The 17,189-nt window shown below is 45.5% G+C and overlaps 1 protein-coding gene across 4 annotated transcripts in view; it reads left to right on the top strand.

Annotated features, from left to right (window-relative positions):
• Positions 1–586: 586 nt before the first annotated feature.
• DYNC2I1 (dynein 2 intermediate chain 1) overlaps positions 587–17,189 on the top strand; it is a 51,962-nt gene continuing 35,359 nt past the window's right edge. Inside the window, exons 1-5 of one of the 4 annotated variants that reach the window (XM_082398813.1) lie at positions 587–2,213; positions 2,487–2,813; positions 12,809–12,862; positions 13,657–14,086; positions 16,560–16,651. In XM_082398813.1, the coding sequence (XP_082254939.1) occupies positions 2,160–2,213; positions 2,487–2,813; positions 12,809–12,862; positions 13,657–14,086; positions 16,560–16,651 (957 nt within the window). In that variant the 5' untranslated portion in view covers positions 587–2,159. Of the gene's footprint in view, positions 2,214–2,486; positions 2,814–3,047; positions 3,251–11,046; positions 11,125–12,808; positions 12,863–13,656; positions 14,087–16,559; positions 16,652–17,189 lie in introns of those variants that run through there. The other 3 variants (XM_082398816.1, XM_082398814.1, XM_082398815.1) reach the window with 3 other exon arrangements.

The following is a 17,189-nucleotide window of genomic DNA, read 5'->3' on the forward strand; positions in this document are numbered from 1 at the left end:
CCCTTTCCAGCCTTGTCTCCTGCCATCCTGCCCCACTCACACACCCTGTGTTCTGACCTGCACTGCCCAGTGTGGAAGCCACTGGCCACGTGGGGCTGTGAGCCCAGGAAACGGGGCCAGTCTGAACTGAGGTGTGCTGTCAGTACAAAATACACAACGGATTTCGAGGACAGTATTAAAAAAGTATAAAACAACTCAATATTTTAAATATAATTTAAATGACAAAATGATAATATTTTGTATATATTTGGTTAAATATAATATTTTATTAAATTTGATTTCATCTGTGTTTTTCACTTTTTATTTTTTATTATTTTTAATTAATTAATTAATTAATTTTTATTTTTGGCTGCGTTGGGTCTTCGTTGCTGCGCGCGGGCTTTCTCTAGTGGCGTCGAGCGGGGGCTACTTTTCGTTGTGGTGCACGGGCTTCTCATTGCGGTGGCTTTTGTTGTGGAGCACGGGCTCTAGGCACGCAGGCTCAGTAGTTGTGGCTCGCGGGCTCTAGAGTGCAGGCTCAGTAGTTGTGGTGCACGGGCTTCGTTGCTCCGTGGCACGTGGGATCTTCCCAGACCAGGGCTCGAACCCGTGTCACCTGCATTGGCAGGCGGACTCTTAACCACTGTGCCCCCAGGGAAGCCCCTTTCACTTATTAAGATGTGGCTACTAGATAATTTATAATCACACCTGTGGCCCATATTATATTTCTACTGGACAGCACTGTTACAGATACAATTATTACATTTCCTAAACTCTCCAAACCTCTCCCTCCCTCTGCACTTGCACCCATATTTCTTTTCCCCTAAGATGTTCTCTGCAGGTCTCTGCCTGGGTTTTTTGCACTTCAAGGTCCACCTGAAATGAGGCCCTTCCCATCCTCATTCCTTTCCTCCAGGCACACTTTGCCACTTCCTCATGCACTGCATTTTATGAGTAGCTCTTACACTTTCACATTATTTAATAATTGTTTGCATATTTCTCGCTCCTGGTGATTATGAGCGACTAGAGGTCCAGGCAGTGTTTTATTTATCTGTCTCCAGCACTCTAACAGTCCCCATGTCATCAAATGAACTTGTGAGTCATCTATTGAATAAAGATGATAGAAGAAACATCACAAGATAAAATGTGATTGGCAAATAAGTTACTTAGAAAATAATTGTTTTAAGAAGTCCGAGGAAAGATTGTTTTAACTTCTTCTATTGACATTTATTTGGCAAATATTGTGGGGATGGTGAGAGAGAGGAGATAGCCCTGTGAATATGGTGCATTTGGGGAACCCTAAATCATTCTGTTTGGCGACAAAAGAGTGCAACCGAGTGAGAGCCAGGTGGAGATAGAAGCAGGGAGTGAGGTGAGTCACCTGTTGGATTGCTGCCTGCAACATAGGATGGATTGGTGGGGCTGGAGTGGAAAAAAATGAGGAAGACACTCAAGACACATCTTGACAGGAGTTTTGACTGCACTCGGGAGGGGAAGGAGAAGGGTTCCAAGGGTTCCAGGGCCAAGCCCAGCTCATTCATGCAGTGTGCATGTCCGTGACTTAATCTAATACCGTGGCTGATGACTTTGTCATTACAGTCAACAGTCTGAAGCTTTCCCAGTATGAGCTGTTTTCTCAGCTGACAGAGAGTTATCCAGTGGTTAAGAGAATGGACTTTGGCGTCAGACCATCCACCACCCTAGCTTTCTGAGTTTAGGCAAATGAATTAATCTTTCTGGCCCTCAGTCTCCTCATCTGAAAAACAGTAACATGCCTATCTCACAGGGACGCTATGAGAATTAAATGAATTACCAAGGGAAAGGTTTCAGTTTGGTGCCTCCTTTGGAGCGGTTCCTAAATAAATCATAGCTATCACTGAAACTACCCTTCCTACCCTCCTTTCCTGTTTAGTTCTTCCTATGCCCTGCTGAGTGAAAATGAAAAAGGTAGTAGTGGAAACTCCAAAACCAGAGCACAATTAAATATAAAAGGACGATTGGATCTGTTATTAACTTCTCTAAGGTAAGGAGCTGAGTAAATGGCTTTTATATCCGGAGGAAAGTAGATTGATCCATAAACCGTAATAGCATGTGACTCAAAAGCACAACGTCTGCAAAGTAGTGTGTTTACAGAAAAACCATGACATCAAAAGCACAGACCCCTAATAACACGCTCACCGATGTGCTGCTTAGCACACGGTTTGAGAGCCTTCTCTCTCTCTCGTGTGAAAACGGTAAGTGGAATCTTTTCTAAGTAACATTTTCAGGCTAAACAGACGCGAAACAGTTTGCAGAATCAGGGCTAAATGTCAGTTATAACGTGCATCACGGGAGTGGGACCCACACCTCTCCAGCCTTGCATGTTTAAGGCTGGCTTTTATTTTAAGCTTTAAAGAAAATAGTTGTGGTAAGATAAATGTGAGATGCAGACCATGTGTCTTAGTATTTCAGTCCTCTCGTCTCTTGATTTGTATAAAAGCTGCGTCTTTCAACAATTACTTTTTCAGATACTTTGTGATTCCTACCAATCCTGCAGAGTGCGTCCTAACCAAACGACAACCGCAGGCAAAGTAACTCGAGGATCGAGAACCTCCGCGGAAGGAAAGCTCCCTCCGCTCCCGCTTCGAAAAGCGGGTTTACCTGTTTGCCTGCTGCAGCTCCGGTCCTGCCGGCAGCCCGCGGGCTCAGCCCGGCTTCTTCCCCGCCCCGAACACCGCCGGGCCTCACACCAGGCGGGAGACCCCGCGCCCCCGAACCACACATCCCACCCGACGGGAGTCCCGGCAGCGCTCAGCCTCCTTCTGCACCTCCCCCCGCTTCCTTTGGGCCTCCAGGTAGTCCCGGGCTGGCGGTCTCTCGGCACTCTGCGGCCCCGCCTGTCGGTTGCTAGGAGGCGGGGAAGCGCAGGCGCGCTGGGGGCAGCCGCGCGGCTTGCCGGGCCGGCGGTCGCTCGGCGCTCCGCTGCCCCGCCTGTCTGTTGCTAGAAGGCGGGAAGGCGCAGGCGCGCCGCGGGGCATGCCGGTCCGGCGGTTGCTCTGCGCTCCGCTGCCCCGCCTACCAGTTGCCAGGAGGCGGGGAGGCGCAGGCGCGCTGGGGGCGGCCGCGGGGCACGCTGGGCCGACGGTCGCTTGGCGTTCCGCTGCCCAGCCTGCGGGTTGCTAGGAGGCGGGACGCCGGCCCGGCTAAGGGTGCGGGCGCCGGGGCGTCTCCTCCCGGGGCCTGCCCTCACCACGGCCGCCCCGTCCTGCGCGCGGCGATGGAGCCCGGAAAGGTGGGTGCGAACGCCGCGCGGGGAGGCCCGTCCCCGCCGGGACCGTCCACCTCCTCGCGGGCGGAGGTCTCACCAAGGCCGGGACTGGAATTCTGGTTGCGCGTGCGACCGTGGGAAAGTTACCGACGTATCTATTTCCCAGCGAATAAATCTGGACAGTACTAGTAGGATTGGATGAGGTTCTACAAATAAAAGTGCTTAGAATGGTGTTATTAACTCACTAACTGTGAACTGTAGTCGTTCCGCTTGTCTGTGGATTCCCGCAAAAGACGAGGAATTTAGTTTGCATGCATTTCTTCGTACCTTCCCTCCTATTCCTTTTTTTTTTCTATCATCCACTTTTATAACGTTAATAATATGGATTAGGAAGTTAGTGCCCTGGCTGCCCTCCATTTATTTTTAAGCTCACCAACTTCCTGACCGCTGTCATCTTCTACGCCGGTCCCTTACATTTTCTTTCCTTTTTTTTTTTTTTTGAATTTTTGAATTTTATTTTATTTATTTTTTTATACAGCAGGTTCTTAGTAGTCATCCATTTTATTTTTTTTCACACACACACACACACACACACACACTGTATTTTATTTTTACAAGAGACAAATAAACTGACACCAAGCATTGTAAATGGATGACGACAACAAAAGCAACAATGATTGCAATTACCAAACACGAAACACACTCATACTATGTCATAATATTGACATTCAGTCCAGTAATCTTCCACTATAACAGCTCCTTTACTTTGCAGTGAAAATTGATTTGTATATTTTTTGCCTCTGAGTCCTTGTGGGATTTTTTTTTTTTATTCAAACAGAAAGTCACAAAAATTATAATCATCCTCATCAGTTCACTCAGTCCCATGTAATTAATTTTTTTTTTCATCTTGATCTTTTGTTAGCACTTTTTAAAAAAATTTTTTTTTTCTTTTAATTAATTAATTAATTATTTTATTTTTGGCTGCATTGGGTCTTCGTTTCTGTGCGAGGGCTTTTTCGACTTGCGGCGTGCGGGGGCCACTCTTCATCGCGGTGCGCAGGCCTCTCAGTGTCGCGGCCTCTCCTGTGGCGGAGCACAAGCTCCAGACGCGCAGACTCAGCAGCTGTGGCGCACAGGCCCAGTCGCTCCGCGGCATGTGGGATCCTCCCAGACCAGGGCTCGAACCCGTGTCCCCTGCATTGGCAGGCAGACTCTCAACCACTGCGCCACCAGGGAAGCCCTGTTAGCACTTTTATGAATTCATCAGTTTTCCATTAGAGTTCTGAAAATGCTTATTCATTCAGTTCAGCAGTATAGTCAGTTACCAGTAGTCATCCATTTTATATACATACGTGTATACATGTCAATCCCAATCTCCCAATTCATCCCACCACCACCCCCCCACCACTTTCCCCCCTTGGTGTCCGTATGTTTGTTCTCTACATCTATGTCTCAATTTTTGCCCTGTAAACCGGTTCATCTGTACCATTTTTCTAGGTTCCATATATATGCGTTAATATACGATATTTATTTTTCTCTTTCTGACTTACTTCACTCTGTATGGCAGTCTCTAGATCCATCCGCGTCTCTACAAATGACTCAATTTCGTTCCTTTTTATGGCTAATATTCCATTGTATGTATGTGCCACATCTTTATCCCTTCATCTGTTGATGGACACTTAGGTTGCTTCCATGTCCTGGCTATTGTAAACAGTGCTGCAATGAACATTGGGGTGCATGTGTCTTTTTGAATTATGGTTTTCTCTGGGTATATGCCCAGTAGTGGGATTGCTGGGTCATATGGTAATTCTATTTTTAGTTTTTTAAGGAACCTCCACACTGTTCTCCATAGTGGCTGTATCAATTTACATTCCCACCAACAGTGCAAGAGGGTTCCCTTTTCTCCACACCCTCTGCAGCATTTGTTGTTTGTAGATTTTCTGACGAAGCCCATTCTAACTGGTGTGAGTTGATACCTCATTGTAGTTTTGATTTGCATTTCTCTAATAATTAATGATGTTGAGCATCTTTTCATGTGCTTCGTGGCCATCTGTATGTCTTCTTTGGAGAAATGTCTATTTAGGTCTTCTGCCCTTTTTTGGATTGGGCTGTTTGTTTCTTTAATATTGAGCTGAATGAGCTGTTTATATATTTTGGAGATTAATCCTTTGTCCGTTGATTTGTTTGCAAATATTTTCTCCCATTCTGAGGGTTGTCTTTTCGTCTTGTTTATGGTTTCCTTTGCTGTGCAAAAGCTTTTACGTTTCATTAGGTCCCACTTGTTTATTTTTGTTCTTATTTCCATTACTCTAGGAGGTGGATCAAAAAAGATCTTGCTGTGATTTATGTCAAAGAGTGTTCTTCCTATGTTTTCCTCTAAGAGTTTTATAGTGTCCGGTGTTACATTTAGGTCTCGAATCCATTTTGAATTTATTTTTGTGCATGGTGTTAGGGAGTGTTCTAATTTCATTCTTTCACATGTAGCTGTCCAGTTTTCCCAGCACCACTTATTGAAGAGACTGCCTTTTTTCCATTGTATATCCTTGCCTCCTCTGTCATAGATTAGTTGACCATAGGTGTGTGGGTTTATCTCTGGGCTTTCTATCTTGTTCCATTGATACATATTTCTGTTTTTATGCCAGTATCATATTGACTTGATTACTGTATCTTCGTAGTATAGTCTGAAGTCAGGGAGTCTGATTCCTCCAGCTGCGTTTTTTTCCCTCAAGACTGCTTTAGCTATTCAGGGTCTTTTGTGTCTCCATACAGATTTTAAGATTTTTTGTTCTAGTTCTGTAAAAAATGCCATTGGTAGTTTGATAGGGATTGCATTGAATCTGTAGATTGCTTTGGGTAGTATAGTCATTTTCACAGTATTGATTCTTCCAATCCAAGAACTTGGTATATCTCTCCATCTGTTTGTATCACCTTTAATTTCTTTCATCAGTGTCTTATAGTTTTCTGCATACAGGCCTTTTGTCTCCTTAGGTAGGTTTATTCCTAGGTATTTTATTCTTTTTTGTTGCAGTGGTAAATGGGAGTGTTTCCTTAATTTCTCTTTCAGATTTTTCATCATTAGTGTATAGGAATGCAAGAGATTTCTGTGTATTAATTTTGTATCCTGCAACTTTACCAAATTCATTGATTAGTTGTAGTAGTTTTCTGGTGGCATCTTTAGGATTCTCTATGTATGGTATCATGTCATCTGCAAACAGTGACAGTTTTACTTCTTTTCCAATTTGTATTCCTTTTATTTCTTTTTCTTCTCTGATTGCCATGGCTAGGACTTCCAAAACTATGTTGAATAATAGTGGTGAGAGTGGACATTCTTGTCTTGTTCCTGATCTTAGAGGAAATGCTTTCAGTTTTTCACCATTGAGAACGATGTTGGCTGTGGGTTTGTCATATACGGCCTTTATTCTGTTGACGTAGGTTCCCTCTATGCCTACTTTCTGGAGAGTTTTTATCATAAATGGCTGTTGAATTTTGTCAAAAGCTTTTTCTGCATCTATTGAGGTGATCATATGGTTTTTATCCTTCAATTTGTTAATATGGTGTATCACGTTGATTGATTTGCGTATATTGAAGAATCCTTGCATCCTGGGATAAATCCACTTGATCGTGGTGTATGATCCTTTTAATGTGTTGTTGGATTCTGTTTGCTAGTATTTTGTTGAGGATTTTTGCATCTATATTCATCAGTGATATTGGCCTGTAGTTTTCTTTCTTTGTGACATCTTTGTCTGGTTTTGGTATCAGGGTGATGTGGCCTCATAGAATGAGTTTGGGAGTGTTCCTTCCTCTGCAATTTTTTGGAAGAGTTTGAGAAGGATGGGTGTTAGCTCTTCTCTAAATGTTTGATAGAATTCACCTGTGAAGCCATCTGGTCCTGGACTTTTGTTTGTTGGAAGATTTTTTTTTAAATGTTATTTATTGTTGAGTAACATGGAATCGGTTTCTTTTTTTTTTTAAATTAATTAATTTATTTATTTTTGGCTGTGTTGGGTCTTCGTTTCTGTGCGAGGGCTTTCTCTAGTTGCGGCGAGTGGGGGCCACTCTTCATCGCGGTGTGCGGGCCTCTCACTGTTGCGGCCTCTCTTGTTGCGGACCACAAGCTCCAGACGCGCAGGCTCAGTAGTTGTGGCTCACGGGCCTAGTTGCTCCACGGCACGTGGGATCTTCCCAGACCAGGGCTCGAACCCGTGTCCCCTGCACTGGCAGGCAGATTCTCAACCACTGCGCCACCAGGGAAGCCCTGTTGGAAGATTTTTAATCACAGCTTCAATCTCATTACTTTTGATTGGTCTGTTCATATTTTCTGTTTCTTCCTGGTTCAGTCTTGGAAGGTTATACCTTTCTAAGAATTTGTCCATTTCTTCCAGGTTGTCCATTTTATTTGCATAGAGTTGCTTGTAGTAGTCTCTTAGGATGCTTTGTATTTCTGCAGTGTCTGTTGTAACTTCTCCTTTTTCATTTCTAACTTTATTGATTTGAGTCCTCTCCCTCTTTTTCTTGATGAGTCTGCCTAATGGTTTATCAATTTTGTTTATCTTCTCAAAGAACCAGGTTTTAGTTTTATTGATCTTTCCTTTGTTTTCTTTGTTTCTATTTCATTTATTTCTGTTCTGATCTTCATGATTTCTTTCCTTCTGCTAACTTTGGATTTTGTTTGTTCTTCTTTCTCTAGTTCCATTAGGTGTAAGGTTAGATTGTTTATTTGAGATTTTTCTTGTTTCTTGAGGTAGGCTTGTATAGCTATAAACTTTCCTCTTAGAACTGCTTTTGCCACATCCCATAGGTTTTGGGTCGTCGTGTTTTCATTGTCATTTGTCTCTAGGTATTTTTTGATTTCCTCTTTGATTTCTTCAGTGATCTCTTGGTTATTTAGTAACGTATTTTTTAGCCTCCATGTGTTTGTGTTTTTTACATTTTTTTCCCTGAATTGATTTCTAATCTCATAGCATTGTGGTCAGAAAAGATGTTTGATATGATTTCAATTTTCTTAAATTTACTGAGGCTTGATTTATGACCCAAGATGTGATCTATCCTGGAAAATGTTCCATGCGCACTTGAGAAAAAAGTATAATCTGCTGTTTTTGGATGGAATGTCTTATAAATACCAATTAAATCTATCTGGTCTATTGTGTCATTTAAAGCTTGTGTTTCCTTATTAATTTTCTGTTTGGATGATCTGTCCATTGGTGTAAGTGAGGTGTTAAAGTCCCCCACTATTTTTGTGTTACTGTCGATTTCCTTTTTTAGAGCTGTTAGCAGTTGCCTTATGTATTGAGGTGCTCCTATGTTGGGTGCATATATATTTATAATTGTTATATTTTCTTCTTGGATTGTTCCCTTGATCATTATGTAGTGTCCTTCCTTGTCTCTTGTAACATTCTTTATTTTAAAGTCTATTTTATCTGATGTGAGTATTGCTACTCCAGCTTTCGTTTGATTTCCATTTGCATGGAATATCTTTTTCCATCCTCTCACTCTCAGTCTGTATGTGTCCCTAGGTCTGAAGTGGGTCTCTTGTAAACAGCATATATATGGGTCTTGTTTTTGTATCCATTCAGCAAGCCTGTGTCTTTTGGTTGGAGCATTTAATCCATTCACGTTTAAGGTAATTATCGATGTGTATGTTCCTATGACCATTTTCTTAATTGTTTTGGGTTTGTTTTTGTAGGTTCTTTTCTTCTCTTGTGTTTCCCACTTAGAGAAGTTCCTTTAGCATTTGTTGTAGAGCTGGTTTGGTGGTGCTGAATTCTCTTAGCTTTTGCTTATCTGTAAAACTTTTGATTTCTCCATCGAATCTGCATGGGATCCTAGCAGGGTAGAGTAATCTTGGTTGTAGGTTCTTCCCTTTCATCACTTTAACTATATCATGCCACTCCCTTCTGGCTTGTAGAGTTTCTGCTGAGAAATCAGCTGTTAACCTTACGGGAGTTCCCTTATATGTTATTTGTCGTTTTTCCCTTGCTGCTTTCAGTAATTTTTCTTTGTCTTTAATTTTTGCCACTTTGATTACTATGTGTCTTGGCGTGTTTCTCCTTTGGTTTATCCTGCCTGGGACTCTCTGTGCTTCCTGGACTTGGGTGGCTATTTCCTTTCCCATGTTAGGGAAGTTTTCAACTATAATCTCTTCAAATATTTTCTCGGGTCCTTTCTCTCTCTCTTCTCCTTCTGGGACCCCTATAATGCGAATGTTGTTGCGTTTAATGTTGTCCCAGAGGTCTCTTAGGCTGTCTTCATTTCTTTTCATTCTTTTTTCTTTATTCTGTTGTGCAGCAGTGAATTCCACAATTCTGTTTTCCAGGTCACTTATCCGTTCTTCTTCCTTAGTTATTCTGCTATTGATTCCTTCTAGGGTAGTTTTCATTTCAGTTATTGTATTGTTCATCTCTGTTTGTTTGTTCTTTAATTCTTCTAGATCTTTGTTAAACATTTCTTGCATCTTCTCGATCTTTGCCTCCATTCTTTTTCCAAGGTCCTGGATCATCTTCACTATCATTATTCTGAATTCTTTTTCTGGAAGGTTGCCTAACTCCACTTCATTTAGTTGTTTTTCTGGGGTTTTATCTTGTTTCTTCCTCTGGTCCATAGCCCTCTGCCTTTTCATCTTTTCTATCTTTCTGTGAATGCAGTTTTTGTTCCACAGGCTGCAGGATTGCAGTTCTTCTTCTGCTGTCTTCCCTCTGGTGGATGAGGCTATCTAAGAGGCTTGTGCAAGTTTCCTGATGGGAGGGACTGGTGTTGGGTAGAGCTGGCTGTTGTTCTGGTCGGCAGAGCTCAGTAAAACTTTAATACACTTGTCTGCTGATGGGTGGGGCTGGGTCCCCTCCCTGTTGGTTGTTTGGCCTGAGGCGATCCAACACTGGAGCCTACCCGGGCTCTTTGGTGGGGCTAATGGCGGACTCTGGGAGAGCTCACGCCAAGGAGTACTTCCCAGAACTTCTGCTGCCAGTGTCCTTGTCCTCACAGTGAGACAGAGCCACCCCCCACCTCTGCAGGAGACCCTCCAACACTAGCAGGTAGGTCTGGTTCAGTCTCTATGGGGTCACTGCTCCTTCCCCTGGGTCCCGATGTGCACACTACTTTGTGTGTGCCCTCCAGGAGCGGAGTTTCTGTTTCCCCCAGTCCTGTCGAAGCCCTGCAATCAAATCCCGCTAGCCTTCAAAGTCTGATTCTCTAGGAATTCCTCCTCCCATTGCCATACCCCCAGGTTCGGAAGCCTGAAGTGGGGCTCAGAACCTTCACTCCAGTGGGTGGACTTCTGTGGTATAAGTGTTCTCCAGTTTGTGAGTCATCCACCCAGCAGTTATGGGATTTGATTTTATTGTGATTGCGCCCCTCCTACTGTCTGATTGTGGCTTCTCCTTTGTCTTTGAATGTGCGGTATCTTTTTTGGTGAGTTCCAGTTTCTTCCTGTTGATGATTGTTCAGCAGTTAGTTGTGATTCTGGTGTTCTCGCAAGAGGGAGTGAGAGCATGTCCTTCTACTCTGCCATCTTGAACCAATCTCTCTACATTTTCATAAGTTATTCCATAACTTAAGTTTTCTGTGATTTGTTTATAAGATGTTTTAAAAGTTGTGTTAACCAAAATTTTAGAAATGGAGACTTGATTGAGATAAAAACGTGTTTATTTGGCGTTTGTTATGACTGTAGCCCGGGAGACACAGATTCAAGCTCTTGAACTGTGTTCTCTCAGTTGCAAAGTGAGGGAGGCTTATAAAGGCAAAACGGTTAGCTACATGAGTTGTTTGTCAAGAATTATCATTGGAGCTTGGAATAAGTGAGGGCTTGGTTGGGGTCCTTGCAGCTGGCAGGTGCTGTTCTGATGACTGGTGGTGTTCTTGGGTCTGGTGCAGTTCAGGAAAAGTTCAAGTTCTTAGTGGTGCAGGTACGTGTCCGAGACCAGATCCTCAATGGCCACCGCTTTTGTTTGCCTGAACTGGGATCACTCCATTATAATGTCGGTTTATCATCAGTTATCACATGGTGATTATATAAGCAGTGTTCACTGCAGAGCTATGTAGTGTGATTGGATCAGGGAGGACATCGAGCAATGTGAACACGTATACACCTATATATACAGGTAAGTAGGAGGGGTATGTCTGTATTTAGCTTACCCTTAGATAAGGAGGTCGGAGGTTCTGCTGTTCAGGCAGCTCTGCTGGGGTTTTCTTTTGTTTTCGGGGTGGGGTTTATTCCTCTCGAAGGAGGAGATGCTGCCTGCCTACTTGGAGTGTCCATTTTAATTTACTTGCCTACCTGCCTCACAGGGCAGGACCCTGGCTGAGTGGAGGGCACAGGGCCGGGGCTCCTGGTCTGAAGTGCTGTGGTCTCACGTACACGGGGTGTGCGTGGAGTTTCTGGGGATACGTGTGACACATGGGGTTGTGATGGGCACAAGGAGCTCTGTGTCATTTTACAGCTTGAAAAATTTAAAAGAGAAAAAAGAAAGGAAAGAAAGAAAAGTTTCAGGATGAAGTAAGGCCCGAAGCTGGGTTTTTGTTGGTGAAAACGGAAGAGGCGGCTGGGAAGTCCTGGGGTCTCTGGTGATCTGTTGTCTTCAGGTGTTTTTATTCTATTGGCCTCAGTAATACAATCACAGCCGTTAAGAGCCCCGTTTCCCACACACTCGTCACAGAGGCTACCCGCTCCACAAGCAGCGCATGCTTTCTGTCGGGTTTGGGCCGTTTGTTTTGGAAACGGTCACGTATTAAACCTCTCTAAAGAGCAGTTAACTTGAGAGAGAAAACATTTTAAAGTTCAGCAGCTGCAGGTTATAGCTATGCTAACTGCCGCTGACCATCTTCACCATGTCTTACTGTGGACCCCTTTTGTTAAATCGACCAATTTATCAGAAAAGAATACGTGTTCCAGTGACAGCAGAGCACGATGCACTTTCTGGTTGTACTTTGTAGATTCTTGACCTGGTTGCTTTTTATTTATTTCTCCTTAGAGTGTTTATGAGCTGTTGTGAATTTTTTTCTGCTTCCCTCATTTTCACATCAACAGGAAAATTTTTGGTGGCTGATCCGTGAATATGTTTTCATTTTCATTTGTACTCCATTTGCTTTAAATTTTAAACACACCAAATCGCCCTGTATTTGTGCCCTTAAGGCAGAGTTTCTCAAAGGGAAATGAGGTAGTCAGGGTAGATTTATCTTGTTCTCTATGGGAAAGCATCCTTGGTGGTTTTTGTTATCTATCACCCCGTGCACGTGGCCGGAACTCCGTGTTGTGGGCTTGTGTGCCCTTAGCACCTGAAGAGGCACCTGCCCGGCACAGATCCCACCGAGGAGTCCGCCCTGAGTCCACCGAGGGGAGGTGGGGCTGGGTGCCTGTGGTGGGCCCGAGCCTCGGAGCAGCATGAATATGAAGTAGCCTGTGATCATTTGTGGGTAATTTTTAAAAATCGGTGTTCGTATTGCCTTTTATTCTTGTAGATAGACAGTAATTTCTGGCATACCGAGGATTGCCATTGACTAAAATGGTCTGATGAAAAAGCAGCTCACTGGAGCATAAAAAATTAGATATTTTAAACTTTAAAAATTCTAACTGTATACTTTTCTTTTTAGAGAAGGACCAAAGATGATACTTGGAAAGAAGATGAGCTCAGAAAACACCTTTGGGTAATATATTTTAAAGATTTGGGGAAAAAGATTTGAGTTGGGGTCTGTTTGGACCCTGGATGGTAATCTTATACAGTGTTACCGGGTTCTCAGCTCTGCACAACTTTGCTTACATGTGGCTCATTTCAGAGGTGGTTTGGCTCAGAGATGAAGCCATGTGGTTGATTGCTCTGGAACCGTCTTGGATCGGGTTTTCCGTCCCAGCTCGGCCCAGCATCCCACCAGTCGGGTTCCTGTCCGCGTTCAGAGCTCGGGCCTTGTGTGTGAGTGCGTGTGCGCGTGTGTGGTCTGTGTGCGTGTGTGTGCGGGGCTGAGGGGTCGCGATCAGGACCTCCTGAGAGGGGGCTTCCCCGGCGGTCCGGCGGTGTTTCAGACTCCGTGCTTCAGTGCGGGGGGGCTCGGGTTCGATCCTCGGTCACGGAACTAAGGTCCCGCATGCCGCGCAGCATGGCCAGAAGAAGACCTCCTGAGAGTTTCCGACGAGGGTCCTTGTTCCTTGAGGGGGGCCCCGGCGGATAGTGTCCCGGAGACTTTCCCGCACCGCCTCAGCGCCCCTTTCTTTTCTTTCTGACCCACGTAGCACTTGAGGTTTGATTTGCCAGCACACGGGGACGTCCCTGTAAGTGGGCGCCTCGCCGGGCGCGGGCTGCCAAGCCGACCCCACTTCTGCGGGTTCCAGAGTCTGCGTCCCGGCCGGTCCTGCCGGACGGGGAGCAGTTGACGCCGGTGCTTCTCAGGGCCCTTCAGTGAGCGCGAGCCTGGCTTCAGAGCCCCGCTGTCCTTCTCTTGCGCAGGCGGGTGCATCAGCCAGGCCCACGGCGGAGACGCGGCCCAGAGCCGGGAAGCCGCGGAGGGAGTCCGAGGCGGACCGCGCGGACCGCCAAGAGCGCAGAGCCGGCGCCCCAGACCGTGACGCCGAGGACAGAGAGCGCGCGGCCGAGAGGGACGGCCAGGCTGCCAGGGAGCGCCCCCGCGGGGACGGGGTCAGGGACCAGCCGCGGGACGGCAGGACGGACAGGGCCCGGCCGAAGGAGCAACAGCGGGAGCGGGACGCGGAGAAGCCCCGCGGCCGAGGGAAGGAGCGCGAGAGGGAGCGGGCGCGGCCGGAGGAGCTGAGGCAGGTGGCGGCGCACCCTGGCCCGGTGGGCCGCGACCGTGACCGCGACCGCGACCGCCGCAGGGACCGCGACAGGGACCGCGACAGGCCCGAGCGCAGGCGGGCAGGTCTGTGTCCCAGGCGCACGTTCCTCCTCGGAGGTGTCCCCTCCCCGCTGGTTTCCTCTCCTGGTTTTCGTGAAGGTCTCGGCTTTGGCTGTGAGGTCGGAGGCCCCGGTGGGGCCCGCGTGTGCGCTTTGCACTCTTTTCTTTCGGGTTTTTTTAAAACTCATTTCAGTGAACAAAAGGAGTAACAGTTTTCTCATATTTGCTGGAGTTTTACTATTGAAATATATTTTAGGTTTATTACCTCAATAGATCTCAATCCACGTTGTAAATAAACAAAAATAATGCTCTTTGATAAAAAAGAATTCCTCAAAAGTGTCAGATTTAAGCCATATTTAAATATTACTTGTCCAAATTCCTAGGAATTCTAAGGTAGAGGTACATACTTTTTCCTCCCCAAAATGGAAATAAGTATCTTCATTATTTTTTATTATGCAAATAGTGTCTGCTTCCTATAAAAAAATTCAAACTAGCCGACATAAACAGAAAAGGAACATATGGGAAGAACGTGTAGTGACTCTCAGAATCCTCAGGCTGTGAACACGATGGGACCAGGACCTTGGTCCGTGGTCCCGGTTGGCATGTGTCCCTCCTGTGCAGGGGCTCAGGCCCTGAGGACCCGAGTGTGCATCTCTGCTGGGCCGAATGCTGGGGCAGGGCTGGGGTTAAGAGGGTTATCTCTAATTAAGTTTAACACTGACTACCTTACTATCCATTGCCTCTGTTTAGGATTATTATTTTGATGTTCTTGGTATTTTTAAATTAAATTAAATTTTTTATTTAAAAAATAAATTTATTTATTTATTTATTTATGGCTGTGTTGGGTCTTTGTTGCTGTGCGCAGGCTTTCTCTAGTTGCGGCGAGCGGCAGCTACTCTTCATTCCTCTGTGTGGGCTTCTCATTGCAGTGTTGCAGAGCACGGGCTCTAGGCACGCGGGCTTCAGTAGTTGTGGCACGTGGGCTTCAGTAGTTGTGGCACACAGGCTCAGTTGTTGTGGCACATGGGCTCAGTAGTTGTGGCTCGTGGGCTCTAGGTATGTGGGCTTCAGTAACTGTGGCATGTGGGCTCAGTAGCTGTGGTGCACAGGCTCAGTATTTGTGGCGCGCAGGCTTTAGAGCGCAGGCTCAGTAGCTGTGGCACACGGGCTTCAGTAGTTGTGGCACATGGGCTCAGTAGTTGTGGCTCGTGGGCTCTAGGCCTGCAGGCTTCAGTAGCTGTGGCACGTGGGCTCGGTAGTTGTGGCGCACGGGCTCAGTAGTTGTGGCTCGCGGGCCCTAGAGCACAGGCTCAGTAGTTGTGGCGCACGGGCTTAGTTGCTCCACGGCATGTGGGATCTTCCTGGACCAGGGCTCAAACCTGTGTCCCCTGCACTGGCAGGTGGACTCCTAACCACTGCGCCCCCAGGGAAGCCTGGTACTGTTTAGTAATACAGTCTGTTTTGGTTTCAGATCAGCCCTTTGGTCTGCTGCCTGATCTGGTTTTTCAGTGCAGTGTTGAGTGGGCTGCTCTGGAGAGACTCATTGCACAACTAGACTCTGACGGTCCTCCCTCCTCCCCTGGTTGTTTTCGTGCCTCTTCCCTCGTCTCCTCTGTGTCTCCCCTGGATCCCTGGGGCCCTCCCTTCCTTCCTTAGGTCAGAAATCCTGGGGATCATCCTGACCCCCCACTCTTTCTCTTCCAGTCTCTCGGAAACCAGCCCTTCACTCCTGTCTCCCCCCAGGGGACCCCCACCGGTTGTTTTGATCTCGTTTACCCCAGGCTCTTAGAAGGTGGTCAGGTTTGGTGAATACTTTTGGAGTGAATGAACTTTGTTTCGATGATCTCTGTATGTTGAATTTTGTCCTCACCTTTAAAAATGTGGATTCTTTTAGTTTTAAGCCTAATAACTTGGTGCAAATTCAAAAGTGAAAGTCTAGTTTTTCACTACTGAGTGGGGCTGCAGGCGTCAGCAGTGAGTGAGGTGGTTCTATTGGGTTCCCCCGTGGCAGGGAGAGATCATGGGGTAGGGTGGGTGCCAGCTTCAGCCTCACCCACCTGCATCACAGGGCCTCCTGTATCCATGTGCCCCAGGCAGCGGGGCTGTGGGAGACCCTGGGCGGGGAGCAGTCCCCCAGTTCATCCGAAGCCGGCTTTTCCCTGCGGATGAACGTCTGCCCAGCTGGACTGGACTTTGCTTCCCTGAGCACCTCAGTCCAGGGCAGGAGCTGCAAAGGCCTGTGTTTGGGCTGGGGCCCCTCTCGGGTTCCCAGGCGTTCCTCTGACACGCTTTCCAGGTTTCCTTCTTCTTTGTTCCATTTTAAGTTTAGATTCTAGAACTTTCCATTCTTGAGATTGGAAAATGTGTTTTAATTAACGAATATGTTTTCATATGTATTACTGTGTGATATCTACAGTAAAGACTGCAGCAGGATGTTAGAAGATATTTTTGATGTGCTAAAGTTTCAGAATGTTAAAAGTCTGTTTTATTTTTGTAGTAAGTAAAGCAAGAATTGCAGAGGGGGAACGGAGAGATGAGGACTCTGAGAGAGGAGATGAGAAGAGAGAAAGAAGATACCGAGAAAGAAAGGTACGCAGGGCGAGGCCTGGGAGGGGCTCCAGCTGCAAAGCTCAGGGCGCTCAGGCAGGGGCGTTAGAGGGCTTCTGGAAAATACTGTAAAACAGAATCTAAGACCAAAGACAGTTCTCAGGCACTAAGTTCTCAAAGTCAAGTGTGTTTCTCCGATTCCAAGAGTAAACCTTGGTTATCTTGGAAAATTTACAAAATGCAAATAATAATAAGAAAAAAAATAAAAAACAAAGATAATTACTGATAATGTTTAGATATATGTCCTATAGGTTTATGTACATATATTCATATATGTGTATGTGTTTGGATATGTACATAGAAACTTTATTTTCTTAAGTTGCATTTTTACTGTTTTATAACTGTTTTTACTGTTTTATGACTGTTTAATACATTTTAAGCATTTTTTCTAAGCTATCGTATCTGTCTGTAGTATTTTAATGGCTGCATAATACAGTATTCAATGATGTTTTCTGGACACATCTGCTTTTTTTTGGATACTTATGTTGCTTCTAAATTTTTTTTGTATTGTAAAAACATC

This window comes from Balaenoptera borealis (assembly GCF_965194805.1).
Source record: "Balaenoptera borealis genome assembly, chromosome: 7".
NCBI classification, from domain to species: Eukaryota; Metazoa; Chordata; class Mammalia; order Artiodactyla; family Balaenopteridae; genus Balaenoptera; species Balaenoptera borealis.